At 62.8% G+C, this 18,641-nt stretch overlaps 1 protein-coding gene and 1 long non-coding RNA gene across 6 annotated transcripts in view; both read right to left on the reverse strand.

Moving 5' to 3' along the window:
* Positions 1 to 5,959: 5,959 nt before the first annotated feature.
* LOC116572041 lies at positions 5,960 to 7,950 on the reverse strand. Its single transcript, XR_004278100.1, has 2 exons — positions 7,704 to 7,950; positions 5,960 to 7,466 (listed from the first exon to the last, which is right to left on the reverse strand). It is a non-coding gene; the product is annotated as an uncharacterized LOC116572041 (long non-coding RNA).
* A 2,763-nt stretch (positions 7,951 to 10,713) lies between these two features.
* The window catches only part of ATP9B (ATPase phospholipid transporting 9B (putative)), a 222,078-nt gene continuing 214,150 nt past the window's right edge, over positions 10,714 to 18,641 (reverse strand). For all 5 annotated transcript variants that reach the window (XM_032310715.1, XM_032310714.1, XM_032310716.1 and 2 more), the window contains 3 exons: positions 15,599 to 15,656; positions 14,730 to 14,933; positions 10,714 to 10,942 (listed from right to left, as the gene is read on the reverse strand). In XM_032310715.1, coding sequence (XP_032166606.1) covers positions 10,806 to 10,942; positions 14,730 to 14,933; positions 15,599 to 15,656 — 399 coding nt within the window. In that variant the 3' untranslated portion in view covers positions 10,714 to 10,805. The remainder of the gene's footprint in view (positions 10,943 to 14,729; positions 14,934 to 15,598; positions 15,657 to 18,641) is intronic.

The raw sequence follows: 18,641 nt of genomic DNA on the forward strand, positions 1-18,641 counted from the left end.
CACTCGCGGGGGCACTTCCGGGGGCGTGAAGCCTAGCGTCGCTGACGCCCGGGCCGCTCCTCTGCTCTGCTTTCCCCGGTGCGTGTGTCCTGCTTTCCTGCTTCTTCGCATGCCTCACAGTTGTCTCGGAGAAACTGGGCGTTCCGGTGGCGCATTGTAGCAACTTTGGACGCTGCCCGCCCCGCCCAGCCTGGGACTTGTCAGCATCGCTCCCTGTTTGTTTAGCGGCTGGCTGGAGGACTTCGGTGAGGTCCGCCCCCTCCCCAAGCGTCCGGCCTCTGGCCTTGTCCCCTGGAGCCCAGCGCAGGGAAGCCCAAGGCCCGGCTCCTCCTGGGAGGAAAGCCCTTGGGAGGGGCGGGGTGCCCAGGGCACCTGCAGCGCCCCAGCCTCTGGAGGGGTCTCCTCGCTGAGCTGGGGGAGCCGGTTAGGTTCTGATACCAGTGCCTCTGGCCTTTCCTGATGGGTTCATGTAGATTTTCTTGAATAGAAATGCCGGTTTCATTTGCCGTTTGCCCTTAGGAAGGCTCCTAGAAGCTTAAAAGGGTTGTTTTGTTTTAAACTACGTCCTTCAGTTTCACCAGGAGCAGGTCCTTGGGCTCCCATCCTGGCAGCTTCTCGGCTACAGCCTGGATGCCCCTCCCAGCCCCCGCCGCACACCCCTGGGAGCCGCCAGGAGGGTCTTCAGCTCCGAGAAAGTCCCTCCGCATGTTGGTCATAGGTTGAACTGTGTCGTCCAAAAAGATGCACTGGAGTCCCACCCCTGGTCTCTGTCCCTTGTTTGGAAACAGGGTCTTTGCAGATGAGATTAGTTAAGAGCGCGCGCTCGGGGCCCTGATCTGTGACCATGGTGCTCGTCACAGAAGAGACCCGGAGGGAGACCACACAAGGAGCTGGGGCCGGGGTGACAGACCTGGAGGCCACGAGTGCGAAGTAGGCCTGCAGGCCATGAAGAGTCGGGGGAGGGTCCTCTCTGCAGCTGCATGGGCTATGCCCTAGGGCTTCTAGAAGCATGACAGATGGACATCACTGGTGATGTTGGTTCGTGGTGATCTGTCATCACGTCCTCAGGGAACCAGCACAAATGGCACGTGCTTTTTATTTTCTTCAGGATGCCGTCCCGTGCCCTGCTGAGCTGACCCCATCCCTTCGACACTTGTGCCCTTCCCAGCCCTGCCCAGACGCCCCAGCTATGCACCTCTGCCTCCACCATGACCTTCATTGTCAGGCCAGCCATCGCCGCCAGCACCACACCAGCACGGCCCTCTGCCCAGGGACCTGGAGGCCTGGCCCACAGTCCCTGTGGGGTCACGGGGTCCCGCCTCCTATTCCCTAGAGGTTTCCTGCATAGATGGAAAGATGTCCTGGAGGGGGGGCGAGCCCGTGGCTCCATGTCACCTCCTGTGGAAGGGCCTGTGAGCCAAGGCCACGTGGAAGAAAGCAAGTCCAGAAGGGAACTCGAGCCGTTTGAGCATCCGGATTAAATGGGGCCTGAAAGCCTATTCTCAAGTGTGTCCCCGGGGTTGGAAAGACAACTTCCCTTTTGCTCCGTCTGGTCTGATTTGGGCTTCTGTCACGGCCGCTGGAGCCCCAGGCTGTGGAAGAGCCACCGGCGAAAGACACAGCAAGTGACTGTGGCCGTTCCTGGGGATGGGGGCCATGCTTCAGAGGCGGGCAAAGGATGCACAGTGCCCCAAAGTGGCAGGAGGCAGACGGTGTAGACACCAGGCGGCCCTGCCCCCACCTGGGTCTGACACAGCCACTCAGCAAGGAGCCTCACGTGGCACCGGGACTTCTCTTGGGCAGAGCAGACACGTGGCTTGTGTGGGTCTGGCTGTACCGTTTGGTAAAACATGGCCCGAGCTCCCGTGCCTGCGTGGAAATGTGGCTCCTGCCCTGCGCCCGCCCCGCTATGCCCTGTGGTCCCCTAGCTCCTCTCTCTCCCAGCCAGTCTGGGACTGCCGGCAACCAGAGGCGGCTCACTCCTGTGCTTGGCTGAATTTCCGGGATGTTGGAGGCATCTGCGAGCAGCAGGGGGAAGGCGTTGGGCTCCGTGGGCCTCAGCCTTCTCTATTCTGCATGCCCCAGGGCCCTTGCACTTCTGGCCACGTCCAGGGAAAAGGCTCCGGTGGGCTTCCAAATCCCTCACACCGCGGACCTGGTGGGTGGGAGACAGACAACATCTTTGGTTTCTGGCCGCACCTGGGGCTTGCACCTGTGGATTCAGGGTTTTCTAGTGGCAACATTGTAACATTTTCCTTACATTAGTTGGCTGTCTCCGCCGGCTTAGGGAGCAGCAGCCGAGGTGAGTCACTTTTCTCCGCAGCTGAGACAGGGAAGCTGGTCTTACTTTCCTTTCTTGACTGTAAACGACTTCTTTTGTGTGTGGTGCCGTCCTCCCGAGGGAGGCTCTGCGGACCCCGGCCCCCGCGGGAGAGCCCCTCCAGCACCCTGGCTCCATCCCCGCCCCTGGGAACCAAGTGGAACCCTCCCAGCCTCCACTTGGGTTCACGCCGCTCCCCAAACTATTGTCAAAGTGGGTTTGGTTCAGTAAAGTTCTAAACAGGCTTTGCCAGGCACTTTTTCCATGAATTTTTAAACCAGACTGAATTTCAAGGGAAACTTAACACATGTGCATCTGACTCACCTACGCACAACCCATCAAGACGCTGCGTGAGAGCCCGGGATGCCCGGCCACAGCAGGTCTGCACCAGCCTGTCCTCCCGGGCACAGGAAGCGGCACCGGGCACGTGCCCCAGCGCCGAAGCCATCGCACACCCGCCGCTGGCGAGTCTGGGGCTGTGGCCATGGCCCCTGGCCGTGAGGGCACCCAGGGAGCCACCGGTGGTGGGTGGGCAGCACCCGGGAGGGAGAAGCGATCCTTTCCGAGCCCTGGGGGGCTGGGCTCTGGGCGGGGGTAGCTACGGGACCCTACCCTGCGGGGCCTCGGGCCACCACATGCCCTTCAGGGGCTGTTTTCTAAAATGGTGGCAAAATGCACATAAAAATTGACCATCTTTGGGACACCTGGGTGGCTCAGTGGGTTAAACCTCTGCCTTCAGCTCGGGTCATGATCTCAGGGTCCTGGGATCGAGCCCCGCATCGGGCTCTTTGCTCAGCAGGGAGCCTGCTTCCTCCTCTCTCTCTCTGCCGGCCTCTCTGCTGCTTGTGACCTCTGTCTGTCAAATAAATAAAATCTTTAAAAAAAAATTGACCATCTTCACCATTTGGGGGTACAGCTCCGTGGCACTGAATACATCAGTGTTGCTGGGCAGGGTGCACAGAAGCCCTGCCCTCTGCGAACTGACACTGTCCCCCGAACTCTAACGCCCCCAGCCCCTGCTCTCCACTTCTTGGCCCTCGACCCTCGTGTGCACGTCCTCCAGCCCCGCACTCTTACAGCACTGAGCCCTCCTGTTTTAGGCTGAACTGGATTCCGCAGCCAGTATGCGTCCGGCTGCTCCCACGCTGGTCCGTGGAGGGATGGTGGGCTGCGCAGAGCGGGGGGTGCAGGTAGCCCAGAGACCCTGCTTTCAGCTCCTCCAGAGGACGTGCCTGCAGGCGGGATACCAGTGGTCCGAGGGGTCGCTGGGGTTCCCATGGGTCCTGGTCCTTGTTAGCCTCTTGTGGCCCCTACCCTTTGGCTGGACTTCTGTGTTTGGGTCTCCCTGCACGCAGCCTCGCACCCATGCCCTGGGTGCCACGTCAGCACCTTCCCACCTGTCCCCCCACCCCCACCCCGGGCGCCTTGACCCCGACACCTGACCTGGCTTGTGGGGAAGCAGACACGCGTCACCTGCTCCTCTCCTGCTATTTTTGTTCCTTCTCATTTTGTCACAAATTGGGGTGGGGGCTGCCTAAGGAGGGCCGACTCCTGCCCCCGCCCTGCTGGTCTGCAGGTCTAGCTTGGCAGGCACCAAGTGCAGGACAGCCGCCTGGACTGAGTTTCTTCACAGCGACAGCAGGTCCCTGGACAGGGTGTTCCTGGGGCTCCCGTTTGTCCCCACGTGGGCTCTGTCCCAGCGCCCACACCCCTGCCATGCAGCCCATGCTGGTCTTGCTGCCACTCCAAGACCACTGGGGTGCTGGGTGGCCAACCGGGAGCCATCCTGTGAGGGGGTCCCCAGAAGCCCCCCGGCGGGACGCACTGCCGTCCCGTAGGAAGGTGCTCCGTGGAAGGAAGGGCAGCTTCTTATGTGCAGTGGCCCCAGTCCCAGCAGCAGCAGCTCCCCTGCTGACGTGCGCTCCTGCGGGCTGGCGGGGAGCAGCCAGGCTCTGGCTTTATGCCACGCGCTGTCCAAGGGGGAGGCCAAGCAGACACCCCAGCTGGGAGTCCGTGGGACCCCGATGCCCGGGGGGGCCTTACTGGCACACGCAGGGCGCTTGGGCAATGGTCCATGGACGTGTGAGGAGCAAAGCCCCAGGAGCCACGGCGGGAACTGACTTCACCCTGGAGTCTTCAGGCAGGAGGACTGAGGCGGGCCCAGAGCTGGGAGCGTGCCGCCAGGGTCCGGGACAGAGGCTGGCGGGGGTCAGCGTGGGGCACTGGAGGACGGAGGCAGGCGGCTGGAGGATGCCATGGGCTGACGGGGAGGATGGGGGTGTCTGGGGTCTGGGGACATGGAGGGGGTGGGGACAGATTCTCCTCGGAAGGTTCTGGAAGGAACCTGACCTCCCCGCTCCTGGACGGTCACCCAGAGAAACCCATTTGGACCTCTGACCTCTGGGATGGACCGTAACTCTGTTCGGGCTGCAGGAGACTGAGAACCACCCGACAGGAGATCAGGACCCTGCTTCTCCCCGGAGCTCGGTTAAACGTGTTTTCTGCAGTCGCCCTGTCCCAGTTGCTAGAAGGCCCAGGTCCACCTCCGACCTCCACGGGGCTGTGGGGAGGGAGATGGCGACCCCCTCTGTTCTCCCGTGGGTCCGGCCTGCATCTACCCTGGGGCCTCCCTCCCCCTTCCCTGCCAGGTTTCGTGGGCACCGGCTGAGGGGACCCGGCCCCTGCGAGGCTGGCCCAAGGCTCACAGCCCGAGGACACAGGTCGGCAGAGGGACAGGAGAGGTCTCGGTGGGGGGGGGGGGGCTCTATAGCTGGTGTGCTCGGCCCTCCAGAGCCCAGGGCACCTACACGTCCGAGCCCGCGTGTGGGACTCCCAGGGAGAAAGCGAAAGCGGTCTGACCCAGGCCCGGCCGTGAGCGCCGGACAGGTCTGGAAGGGGAGGGCCGCGGAGCTCATGCCGGCGATGGTGCCGACTGTGCACTTATCAATGACCACCTCAAGCAGGGAAACTGGCGGCCTCTCCGCCAGCACCTACGGGCGGGTTAGGTCAGCTTCCCAACTTGGAGGACGACAAATGGACCGTTGAGAGAAACACAGAGAACAATTAAAAGCACACCAGAGGGATGTCGGAGTTGGACGCATCATCAGAAGGTGATGGTGTGGGTCTCGCGACACGAGGTGGGCCTTCTCCACCAAACCTGCCCCAGATGCAGGGTGCTCCGACGGGAGCAGGTGCGCCTCGCCCATGACTTTGGCAGCGCAGGGCCCTCCAGGCGGGGGGTGGGGTGGCTAACCCAGGGCTTTGCTCAGGGGACCCAGGAAAGGTGAGCTCTGTGGCGTGGCCAGTTTCAGCTCTACTTCAAGGAAAACAGTAATCATCACAGTGTCCCCTTCTGGGCAAGGCCCCCAAACTGTTCGCATGACAACAGCCTTCAGACACTCAAGAGAACCCTGCCCGCACCTTGGGAGCCATGCGGAGAAACCGAGTCACGGCGACAAGACAAGTGCGACGCAGGACAGAAAGATGCCTGAGACCCTGTCCAGGTGTCCCAGAGCCAGGTGGACGCCACATGACAAAAATCCTGTGTGTGTGGATGGCGTATGCAGGCGCTGCCCAGCGATCTGGGTTCACCCAAACCACACCAACGATGTCCAAGCACCAACGCTTTGAATCTGTGACTCCACGTAAACGTGTAAACGTTTTACTTTCCTCAAAGGCCTGAACCCTGGGGGCAGGTGGCCCGGCTGAGCTCCAGGGAGGGGGACGGACACAACTGGAGCACGGTAAGCGAGGTCCCGTTGCGACGCGGAGGCCATCCTCCGGCTGGGCTGGAGGCATCTCCGTCCCTTCAGGTACAGGCGGGAAGGAGCCGCCCAGCTGACAGCAGTTATCTAAGCAGTTCTGTTAAGGGATCCTTCTCCTAACCCCACTGTATGGGGCCATGGGGTGTCCCCACACATTCATGTCTCCCAGAACCTCGGGACAGTTGGAAGAGGAACTTTGCAGATGGAATTTGCTACAATGGGTCAGTCCTGGGCCCCCCTGCCAGTGACTGGTGCCCCTATTTAGTGGGAGGACCGGACGCAGATACTCGGGAGACCACACGCATGAGGACAGAGGCATGGAGTGGAATCACAGAGTCACGAGGCCACGAGGTCACAAGGCCACAAAGGCCCCCAGCACCAGAGCCTGAAGCTGCAGGACAGGTGTGGCCTGGGCCTCCCGAGGGAGCATGGCCCTGGGCACTCTGACCTCAGATGTCTGGGACCCGGAACTGAGTGGACGAGTCTGCTGCTTCCTAGGCATTTTGGTGGCCCTGGCAGGATGGTGGGGGGGGGCACACTGGGAGCCGGGGGTTCTGGCTCTGGGCTATGCTGAGGGCAGGTGCTCAGCACTGCTGATGGCTCAGCCGTGTGTGGATGGGGTGAGGGAACCCGTCTGCTGCACCCAGTGAGCCGGGATCTTCTCCGGCAGGGCCCCGAGTACTCTGGTCCCCGAGTGGGCCTGGGGCACATATCTGCAGGTGCTGGAGCCCACGACTGCACCCCTAGTGGGTCTGGGCCTTCTGTCCTCTTTGCTTGGAGCACGTGTGCCGCCCGCCGGCTCTAAAGGCCCAGGACCCACCATGAGCCCTGGGCGCCCTTCCAGCCCCAAGGGGCCGTTGGCCTGCTTCGACGGATGCTGGAGCTCCAGAGACGGGCATGGGCCTCCTGGCTGGGGTGCTGGCTTTCGACAGAGTGGACAGCGTGCCCCAGGACAGCCAGTGATGGCAGCGTCCTGAGAGCATTGGAGCCGGGCGCTTCCCCACCTCCAGGGGGTCGGTGTGGGCTCCGAGCCCCAGCCAGGTCTGCAGGGGGAGGACTGAGCAGGGGAAGGCCGCAGGGCTGGGGTTGGACAGCGCGGCTCTCACCAGCAACCCCTGGCCCTGCCTGGTCCGCGTCCGCCACCCCAGGCGTTCCGGTCTCAGCATCACTGGGTTCCCAGCGCGGAGCCCGCGGGGATTTCTGTGCTGCTGTTCCCAGCTCAGCGTTAGCAGAGCTGGTGCCCGTGGGTGCGCGCCTGCTGGGACTGCGGGTGACCTGCAATGCAGGGTGGGGAGCCGCCGCTGCGGGCGCGAGGGACCCCGGAGAGCGCGACGCAATGGCTCTGGCACTCCTGGGTTCTCTCTAGCAGCTGGTTACGAAACCTGGAAAATTCTGCAGTTACTTCAGTGTTTTCAGGACTCAGAAGGAAGGATGCAGGCCCCTTCTGGTCCGTCACATCTGAGGGCCGCAGACCCTGGAGGGCAGCTGGGCCTCCAGAACTTTCCGGGCCCTGCAGGAGGTTCTGACCGTGGGGAGGGGCTGCGGGCCTGCGTGAGCCCTCACGGGGGCCTCCAGGGGACCCAGGGACCCCTGCCCGACAGGGGCGGCCTGCCTCTCACCTACGAAGAGGGGTCCATGGCTTCCCATTCAGGCCAAACAGGCGCCACATGTACACAGATGTCTATGGGCTGTGGCAGGACTTCTTCAGTTCTGGGATTGGGTCCCTGTTCCAAGAGCTGTGTCCTCTGCTGTCCCCAAACCAAGAATCAGCCCAGACCGAGCACAGGCGCCAGCGGCGGGCAGGCATTTCTTAGCTTCCAGCACCACCTTCTGGAATCTTCTGAAATTACACCCAGCGGCACCACCAGGCACCGTTTCCTGTGTCTGCGGACAGGGGCATGTGGTTAGAGCCACATCCGACGCGCTGGCCCAGAGCACGTGGGAGCACAGGGCTCCCTTCCCAGATGGTCACGAACCTTGGCAGCAGCCACAGATGCTCCCTAAGGACACAAACGCGTGCCATGTGTCCTTCCCAATGGGCCATACCACACCCCTGCCTGGTGCTTGGTGGGGCAGGGACAGAGGAACCCAGAGACCTGACGGCCAAATGCCTGGGTTCTGGGACCGGGGACAGGGCAGACATCACTGGGAGATGGGGGCGTCCGCCACCCTTGTGGGCGAGGCCACAGGACGGAGCCCCTCGGCCCAGGGGGTGTGTGGGAGGAAAGGGGGGCTGCGCTGTCCTGCAGCTTCTCTGAAAGCCACGAGTGAGTCCAAGACAAAAGCTTTAGGGAGAGAAGCTGCAGGACAGCCCCAGCCCGTGGGGACCCGCCCGGAGGTGACCACAGCCAGAGGGTGACCAGGGACCTTTCCCATTGAAGGCCCCGGTCCTGGGATGGAGGGTGCTCCTGGCCTGTCCCGCTGCCTTCTGTCCGCTCAGGCGTCTCCATGCTGGGACAGGGGCTGGGACTGGCAGGAACAGAGCCTGACTGTTCCCCTGGTCGGGGTGGGGGGCGGCAACACGGTGACCCTCAGGTCCTCACCCACAGTCTAGGAGGGTAGCAGGCAGGGGTTTCGTGCACGTCAGCTCCCAGTTAACTCCAAGAAGGAGCGTCCTGCTCTCCGAGGCTTTAAACCTCCGCATGCCTGTTTCTCCACCCACCCACGCGGTCGGTCCAGTTTTCAGAGGCGTCAGGTGACCACTGCTGTCTTGGGAGGTGGACAAGGCCACCACCTCCGAGGACGTGAGGGCCTCTTTAGAGAACCGGATGGGGACAGGATGCGACAGCTGTGGTCTGCCGACCCGAGCAGCCCTGGACTCAGGCTCTCCTCCCCACGAAGACCAGAGGAGGGCCGGGCGGACCTGCTTCTCCTCCACTGCCACGGAGAAATCCCAGCACAGACCCTGGCTGTCCCGATGGGAGTCTGGGAGGGAGAAGGGCCCTGGTCAGCTCCGGGCTGTGCGGGTGACCTACCTGGTCACAGGTCCCCGCTTGGGTGCATCTCAGGTGGGCATGTGCTGGGGTCGGGAGAGGTGACCCCGGCCCTGGGCCAGGCGGCCACGAACTCGGGAGAACAAGGTGGGCCTTCCGTGGGTTGCCAGGCTCTGAGCCGGAGGAACGTCAGGGGAAGGGGCGGCGCCTGATGGGGTCCAGCCCCTTGGACTGTGCGCAGCGTCCAGGGGAGATGTGACCGCGAGCGAGGCAGGCGGGACTGCAGGTCTGGGGGCCCAGAGGACGGGGTGGCAGCCCCTGACCTGTGTCCCCGGACGGCAGAACCTTTCGCGGGCTTCACAGGGTGGGGGGAGAGAAGGGCCCACAGGGCGTCCAGCGGGGCTCACAGTGCAGGGCCTCCGGCCACTCCTGCAGGTGGGGGTCCGGTCCTGCCGGGGTCCCCGGCCTGAGGCCCCCGCGCCTCTGCGGTGCCACCTTCGTACCCGCCCCCGCCCCGCGTCCAGCCTGCACCTGTCCGTCCTCCCGCCCGTCGCCCGCGCACCGCCAGCCGAGCGCCGCGGCCACCGGGCGCCTGGACCGACCCCACCCCCGACGGCTGAGCGCCGCGTGCTGCCCGCGCCGGTCTCCGCCCCGCCGCCGGGCCCCGGCCCCGCCCCCACCCCGCCGGGGCCGCCGCCCAGCGCTCGGGAGCCGGGCCGCGGGGCAGACGCGGGGACCGTCGCCTCGAGGGCCGCTGGCCGGGCCCCGCCGAGTCCGTCCTCAAGTCCGGTCGCGTCTCCTCCCGACGCTTCCCGGCTCGTCTCTCGGGGTCGCCGACCACGTGCTGCCGCGGGCCTCGCGGCGCGTCTTACAACCAGCGGCCCTTCGCTCGGGACACGCCGCCCGCAGGCCGGGCCGCACCCGCGGGGCCTCGGTGACCGGACCCCGCGTGCCGCCGTCCCTCCTGCCGCTGCGCGCGCAACCCCCGCGCGGTGGGCGGGGCCTCGGGACGGGGGGGGGGGAGGGGTGGACACAGCGCCACCTGGCGGGCGGCGGACTCGGGACGGGGTGGACACAGCGCCACCTGGCGGGCGGCGGACTCGGGACGGGGTGGACACAGCGCCACCTGGCGGGCGGCGGACTCGGGACGGGGTGTACACAGCGCCACCTGGCGGGCGGCGGACTCGGGACGGGGTGGACACAGCGCCACCTGGCGGGCGGCGGACTCGGGACGGGGTGGACACAGCGCCACCTGGCGGGCGGCAGGTGCACAGGCCCGGGACCCCCGCCTCAGCGGACCGGGAGGAAGTCGCCCCACGCTCCGGGGAAGCGCGGGCGCTGACGCGGGCCACGGCGCCGTGTCCGACCAGGGACCCGGCCAAGCCGGCTCACGGGGCTCGCGGCCGAGGCAGGGACGCGGGGCCCAGGCAGGGCGTGCGGCGCGCGAGCTCGCGGGCCCGAGTCACCTGCACGGACGGCGACCCGGACCCCGGGCTCCCCGCGCGGCGGCCGCTGCCCAGGAGCAGGGGTCTCGGCGCGGCGCTCGGGCTGCGAGTGGGGGAGCCCCGCGCCCGCGCTCAGGAGCGCGCCCCGGGGAGGGGACCCGCGCCGCTTCCACGGACACGCAGGCGGTTCGACAGCGAAGTTCAATTGTGAGAAGCAGACAGACAGACGGACAGACCGCGGCTGCGCGCCCCGCACGGCCGCCCCGGCCTCCCCCGCCCGCGCCGCGCGCCCCCGCCCGCGCCCCGCACCCGCGCCCCGCACCCGCGCCCGCGCCCGCGCCGCCTAGGACGAGAGCTTGGAGTAGCTGGGCGGGGCCAGCTTGCGCTTCAGGTGCTTGAGCGCGTAGAGCGGCAGACAGCTGACCGCGGTGACCGCCGACACCTTCCACACGAAGGTCGCGCTGGTGATGAAGGCGACGTCTGCGGAGACACAGGAGCGAGCGTCAGAGGCGGCCTCCAGCCCCCGCCGCCCGCAGCCCCGCCGGGCGCCCCGGGCACCGGCCACGCGGGGCCTCCCGCGGTCCGCCCCGCACCCGCCGCCCCGCGCGGCGCTTCGCTCCACGGAGCAGAGACCCGAGGGTCAGACGCGCGCAGGGACCCCGAGCGCCCGCGGCGGCCGCACGTGCACGCAGGGCTCGGCCGCCGGCTCGGGGAGGCGACGCCACCCCGGCGACCCGTGGGACCCGCGGGCCAGCTGTGTGGGCGGGAGCGGCCGTCCGGGGAAGCCGCCGCCGGACACTCCCGGCACGCGGGCGCGTCTCACGCTCACGGAACAAAGCGGGGCCGCCTGCGCTCCGCGGGGAGACGCGCGTGCAAGAGCCGACCCGGACCTGGTTCTCCCGCGGCAGCTGCCCCTGGGCCCCTCGCGGGAGTCACGGCTGTTGCACGCGGTGAGCCCAGGGCGCTCCTGCCCACAGCCGGCGGCTCAGGGTCTGGATTTCACCCGGGAAACTCCCCGCAGTGTGTCTCGGGGGCTCGACCACTGACACCGAGGCAGACCCGCGGCAGGGCGGGCGCACGGCGCCCTTGGCGACACCCGGAGGCCCGGGCCCGGCCCTCACCAGGCACGCCAGGCCCGGGGGTAAAAGCCCACGGGGCCGCCCGCTTGGGCCACGAAGAGTCAGTAAGGAACAGAGGCAGCTGCTCCCTTCAGGGGCGAGTCTCCAGCACCGTCCGGCTTCGCCCCTGCCTGAGAGAGGCGGCAGCGCAGACCCAAGGACAAAGCTTTGCTTCTGCGGTGGGACGGCGCTGACTTGTCGGCCACGTGTAATGTTCCAGTTAGGACAACGGAGGAAATACACAGTTCCTGCCGTTGAAACTCGCCCAACACACGCATTTCGCGACCTGCCCTTCTGCCGTGGAGACGCTTTCCTGGTACAGCTGCTGCGCGTTACCATCCGTGTTCGCCTGCACGAGTTCACCCGGCACCCGCGACCACGGGTAGCAGAGGCGCGAGGCTCTTCTCTTTCCCTCCTGGTGAAGACGAACCATCCTGGAGACCGCCGGAGCATGCTACTCGGTGACAGAAAATACACCTCGACTATTTGTTAAGGGTTAATGCTTTGGCCTTCAGACCTTCAGATGGATTTTCCCATGCCCCGAACCAATGGTGACACAGACGCACTTACTGCAGCAACGCTCTGATGAGGCCACCGATCAGAGAGGGCCACCGGTACTGGAAGGCGGGCAAGTCAGAGCAGAACCCTCGCCCAGGGTGGGACCGGCTCCGAAGCGGCCACCGAACGTGGAGAACTTCTGGAAGCCTCCCAGCCCCCGCAGAGGAACCCAGGACGTCTGTGCCCTGTAGGACAGCCCACTCCAGAGGGCCGAAGGCACCGCTGCCAGCAGAGTCGCCTTCTGCTCAGCCTCCTTTGGGGATGCTTCCACAAGTGGTGTTCACAGTCCGTGTCCACACCACATCCTCTCTTGGCGGCCCCGCGGGCCCGCTGGAGGCTCTCTCCTGCTCCGCCGAGTACACTGCCCTCTGCACTGGGGTACCTCCCCCCTGCCCCCAGGACACCTCCTCCAGGCACACTCCTGTGCCTGAGGCCCAGCCCCCAACCGAGGCCGCTCCACTGGCTTCTCCCTGGAGCTCCCCGGATTTTGTCTTCACCGCTGAGGGCGTCTGGAGCCTCTGATGAAGCTGGGTCTTGGCGTGAGTTGGTCACTGTCCCCAGCGGGTGCTTTTCCCCGCAGACACGCAGACTTCAGATCTAGATCTTTCCTGTGCATTCTCTTTCTGGGACCCCGTGGTGGCCAGAGGGCAGGCCTCCTGGAGGAACCCGGAATCTCCCTGGTTCTCACCCCTCCACCTGACTCTTTGCCTCTTTGGAGGGCCCTTGGCTTAATTTTCGACTCGTGCTACGTATGTCTTTGCTAGCATGCTTCTTCCTGAGGGTTCCTCCCACCCTCTGGGCCCCTGGACGCACTCCCTCTGTCTCGTTCACCTGAGGGTTTCATGTCCCCTCCCCGGGTCTGTTGCTGTCTTCCCAGCTGCCGGCTCTCCGCGCACCAGGAGCCACGAGGCTGGGCGAGAACCTCTATGGGGTGTGTCATTTCTTCAGCGGCCTCGGCCTGAGCACACGCCTGTCAGGCCCACCAACGAGCCTCGCGGCACAGCAGGCCGGGCAGGGGACAGGAACTTAACACTCAGAGTGTGAATTTACAGGAAGTGCTTGTTTGCACGGACAGTGGCCTGACGAGCAACTGTGTGGAGGGGACCTGGGCTCCCTGGCCGCTGGGCGGCAGGCTCCTGCTCTCGTGGGAGGCACGAACGCCAGCAAGTCGTGGAGGTTGGGACCTCGGCACTGGCCCCACAGGGGTAACAAAGGCCCAGGACTAAGCAGCCTCACCCAGCGACAGTGCGCACTTTAGCTGTTACTGTCACTGACAAGCCCACCAGCGACACGGTGCTGTTTTCCCTTTTCTGAAAATCCTCTGGGAAATTTCACCTCAGATCAGGAAAGCACCCCAAGCCGTGTTTGTTTCATGCGGCGTGGACATGGTGACCGTTTCCGCCCTACAGGGGCTTGGGCCAGCTCTGGGAGCCTTGGAGCACCTGGCGGTGACGATCGGTAGGACGAACGTTGCCGTCGGGCTCGTCTGACAATATTTCTTCTCTTCTCGCTGCCCTAATTCTAAAAACCCTGAAAAGATCGTCTGTGCTCTGTGGGCCACATGGGTCAACGCTGGGACAGTGAACGGTGTGACGAACGCACTCTGGCTGGAAAGGCTTGGGGCAGGGGGCAGGGAGCAGCCGGCTGAGAGGAATGCAGACCAGGGCCGGCAGGGACGCTGGGCCAGAGCGGGCTGCGCGGGGCTTCTGTGCACAGCGAGCTCCTCCCGCGGCCCGTGGGCCCCAGGTTTTAGCGGAAGGAGCGTGAGTAGGTCCCATGAGCTTGCGGCTAAGGGCGAGTCTGGCCCACTTTCCCTCTGCTCTGTACAACAGGGTGACAGGGACGAGCTTGGTGGCCACCACAGCACAGTCGGAGAGCGGCCCAGCGGTCACGTGTTGGAACAGGTTCTGTGAGCCACTCTGTCAAGGTCACCGGACTGGTGACAGTGGGGCTGGGATGTGCACAGTGACCCTGCCACGGTGCCCATGGTGCTTCGCACACACTGAAGAGGTGCTGGGGCGGAGGCCACCAGCGTGCTGTCCCGTGGCCTCCGTGTCCAAAGGCGGGCCTCGACTCCATCTGGGGAGCTTGTCAATTAGCAAAAAGAACAAATAGCGCAGCTCTTGTGGAAGGAGTTTTTGGCAGCGGCCGTCTTCAGTATAAACTTTTGAAAAGCCAAGAGGGTGACAATCTGAATTTCGTAAAAATTTTTTTGTAAAAAAGACTTTACAAAAAAATTTTTTTTGTAAAGAAAAGTTCTATCTTTCCATAAAAATAAGCTTTTTGTGTAGTGAAGCCTTCTGATGTGGGTTTTATTGTGGTTTGCAATTTAAGACAGTGTATCAAGAAGTAATAAAAAGGCGCGCCTGGGTGGCTTGTGAGTTAAGCCTCTGCCTTCAGCTCAGGTCATGGTCTCAGGGTCCTGGGATCGAGCCCCACATCGAGCTCTCTGCTCAGCGGGGAGCCTGCTTCCTCCTCTCTCTCTCTACCTACCGTGATCTCTCTGTCAAATAAATAAATAAAATCTTAAAAAAAACAACAAACAAATGTATAAAAATGAGTAACAGACAAGGATTCCCATGGCAACTTACCGAAATACTCGTTTAAGAAAGCAAGGGAGGCCACGTAGCAGCCCAGGCTGAGGACCTCGGCCACCACCATCAGCCAGTGCCACGTCCGGACGGTCAGGGCCACCATGAGCAGCTCGGTGAGGATGAGCGCCGTGAAGGAGATGGCCACCACGTGCACAAACTCTGACTCGAACAGGAGCAGAGCCCCGTACATGAGGATGCCGCCTGCAACACACAAGCATGGGACCCACGGCCGTCAGGGGGGACCCGGCGCCGGGCCAGCCCGCTGCGCAGACAGGGCCGGCCGTGCGAGCCGATGTGCATCACACTCGGAAGCACAGGATCGCGCGAACCCCCTACTCCGTGTGGACAAACGATTTAGTTAAACTCTGGACTATGAATAAAAGACGTGGCCCCAAGGAGAGGCTTAGGAACGTTTTAGTACTTGGGGGCAAGACCAGGCCGTCTTCAGTCAGCGAAACTGTGTTCGCTGTGATCTGCCTAATCGGCTAATTCACCTTCAGCGACCTCTCGTTTATCTGGAACACTCACCAGAGGGCTACTGACTTCTGTTTACGTAAGTGAGGTTTCTCACGGTCTGGACATGACTCCGTGAAAAGCAAGCACTTGGTAGGACAGGATGTGGGACATGGTTGGTAAAATGTCTCCAGATTAACGTTTAATTAACGTTTAAAAACGTGCATCAGTAACCAACCACCTGGTACGCTGCACTGTGAAGGGCCCGGCCGGCGGGCTGCTAAGTACTGGTTCCCGGGGCAAACAGTGCGGTGTTCAGCATCGACAGAACTCGAAGCCTCTGCACTTCAGCCGAGCGGGGAAAACGCCACCGCTGGCAGGACACAAGCAGCCCTCCCTCCAGCCCGTCTTACCTTGGTAAACACTGACCAACACCCAGACGAGGAAGGTCTTGAAGGACAAGGATCTTCCCTAGGGTAAACAGTGGAGTAGGTTAGTTAGCAGAGTGGGACAACACACGTGACTCACAGGTTTCCAAACGGCTGGTTACGAGTACCTTCTAGAAGACCCCCAGGCCCCAAGCCCACGAACTGGCCCAAGACTTGCCTTCCTGCCTGTGCGCCGTGTGCGCCTGGCCCAGAGCAGCGGGGGCCCCCACTCGCGCTCTGCTGACCTTAAGGGCACAGCCACGAGCTCCCCGGCTCCCCGGCGCGCAATGCACATCAGCAAACGCTAGAAGCACCAGGGGCAGAGACTTTGTCATGGGAATGGCTCCCTTCATGTTCTTATTTCTTGGGAACAAACACCCCTGTGTTTACCCCTTAGCTTCTCCAGGTGAGAAAGGGGCCGGGGTTCGCCAGCCCGCAGATCCCTTCTGGAGAAGACGCCACGTCGGTCCGTCCATGAGGGATACACAGCGTGGCTTTCAGGCGACAGCCTTCACATTCACAGCCACGATGGGGCTGCGCGGGATGTGTCTGTGATGGAAGAACTCGGCCTGCGTCCCCTCAGCACCCAAGAGGGAGACGCGCCGTCCGCCAGCCACACTGGCCTGCTAGTGCTCAGGGCTGGTCCACGGCAGTGCTTGTCAGGTGGGGCCGTGGGCATGATGGGCGCCGGACCCGTGTGGTCACACCCCGGCATCAACCCTCTTGCGCAGTGCAGTGTGTCCGTCACACAGGGCAGACGCGGTCGCCAATTACACACGACGAAGTGCGAACGGTTCGAGGCTTCCCATGAGTCCGCGCTGCGGGTTAGCTGTGCTGGGTAGCGGACAGGTGACCCGCGACATGGGTTTGAACTGTGCGGGTCTGCTGATGTGCATTTTTAAAAAATATGGTATTCTAGTACTTTATATTTTAATAAATACGGTACTGTAAATGTATTCGTTTTTCCTTGTAATTTTCTTAACTTCTTTCCCTCCAGCCTGCTCTATGGTAAGAACACGGCACAGAACACGGTAGCGCCGTCCGTGTTTCCTGGGGTGGGTGAGGTTTCCGGTCACCAAGAGGCCGCTAGCCCTTGGGTGTTGGGGGAGTCAAAGTGATATGCAGATGTCTGTGCAGGGGGTGGGTGCCCCTGACCCCACAGTGTTCAAGGGTCAGCAGTAAATGCCCAGAGTCCGAAGCTCAGCCGGTGACCTGGGGCCTCAGAGGCACGTCAGAAAGCACTGCCCCAAATGGCCCCGAGGAGGGATGAGCTGTTACGCAACAGATGCCCCGGGGCGCCTGCCACAGTGACCTGCAGAGCATCTGAGATCTGAGCCACGCCCACCTAGACTTGAGTGACTTTTCAAAAGGGACACAGGCCACAAGGCAGGTGCGGCCACTCCACCACCTTCCTGGGAAATACCGGCTCAGACCTAACAGGTGTCCCTGAGAGTGGTGCTGGGTTTCAAAGGGGCGGGAGGTTCAGGGCCCGCCCGTCCACATCTCCGTGCGTATGTGCCAGACGCGTTTCTCTGCCCGGATACCAGCAGGTGTTTGGTCTTTCATAAAACTCATGCAATTAGGTATGTGGCTATTTGTATTTGAATATTTTAAAAGAGAATTTAATTTTTTGATATAAACATGAAAGGTTTCCTCTGTAGCTAGACTTGCTGACATCTTTTATGTGATATAACCAGCAGTTTACACAGTGGAAGGTACAGAAGGGGGCTGTTGCTCTCCTGCATCAGGAGCTGCGAACTTCCCCCACGGGGCCTGTGAAAGTCAGCACACCCCTGTGCACGCAGGTCAAAGCTCTGTATGCAAGCAGACCACAGGTCAATAAGGCAGAACACTACAGAATGGGCACAAAAGCTGTCAATAAAATGACTGAGACACGATGGGAACTGTGCATCGACCACGAGCTCCTGGATGTGGAGCTTCTTGGGGCCCCAGACCTCAGCTTGGACAGACGCAGTGAGGGGCTCACTGTACTTGGTGGCACAGATATGCACCAACACTGGCCACTGATGGCAGGACTCAGCCCCGCGCGCAGGGGCTCTCCTGGGCCCACACGCCTCTCCTCCTGTGTTCGCGGAGGAAGAACTGCCGGTCTCCAGCTGCGGAAACTCCCCTGGCAGGAGCTCTGTCCGGAAACTGCACAGACACCGCTCAGGGTCTGGCTGGCCCAGGTCTGAGTCCTGCTCGGGACACCTCGGGGCGCCCCAGGGCACACACTCAGCCTCTGCGAGTGGTCTTGTCCTCCGTGAACAGAAGTGATAATAGCACATACTCGTGTGGATAAAAGGAAATAAGCAAAAATCCAGAAACCTAGAGAATGTTTAGCATTTTAGGGATAGATCTTAGAGATCCAGAAGTATGTTTCTATTACGTACCAACCAAACTATAAAAGTAAAATCAAGCAAATCTTGGGAAAGGTTAATCCCTCCGCAGGTCGTGTGAACGACTCACTAATCTACCTTGGTCTGAGACACGTGGGGCACAAGCGGCCGCACATGTCGGTACGGCCACCTCCCATGGCCCCTCCGTCCCCGACCCCAGGCCACTGCCCACCCGTCATCTGGGCCCAAAGCTCCGCATTTCCCAGGCTGCCAGGCAAACGGGACCATACGAGCTTCTGAGTCGGGCTTCTTTCGGGTAGCAAAATGCATTTAAGATTCCCCCGTGTGGCTGGACACTGGGCGGTATGGCTGCGGTGACCGGCAACCCTGGCCTAGCGGCCACCATTTCCTTACAGGATTCTGTGTGCCACAACTTTTCGCTTCTCTTGGGTAAATGCTGCGTCATGTGCTCAGTGCATTTAACTTCACCAGAACTGCCGAACGGTGCCCATGCCACACCGTGTGCCCGTCAGTGGGGAGCGAGCACGTGGCGCTGCCACGCGTGGGACCCTGCCTTCCCATGGTTCCCACCCGCCGTCCCCGCCTGAGACACGGCGGTGAGCACAGTGTCTCCAGACGCTCACTGGCCACGTGCACGTCGTGACCCGCGCTGTGCTGCCCCTTCAGGG

Source organism: Mustela erminea, chromosome 13 (assembly GCF_009829155.1).
Source record: "Mustela erminea isolate mMusErm1 chromosome 13, mMusErm1.Pri, whole genome shotgun sequence".
Classification (NCBI taxonomy): domain Eukaryota; kingdom Metazoa; phylum Chordata; class Mammalia; order Carnivora; family Mustelidae; genus Mustela; species Mustela erminea.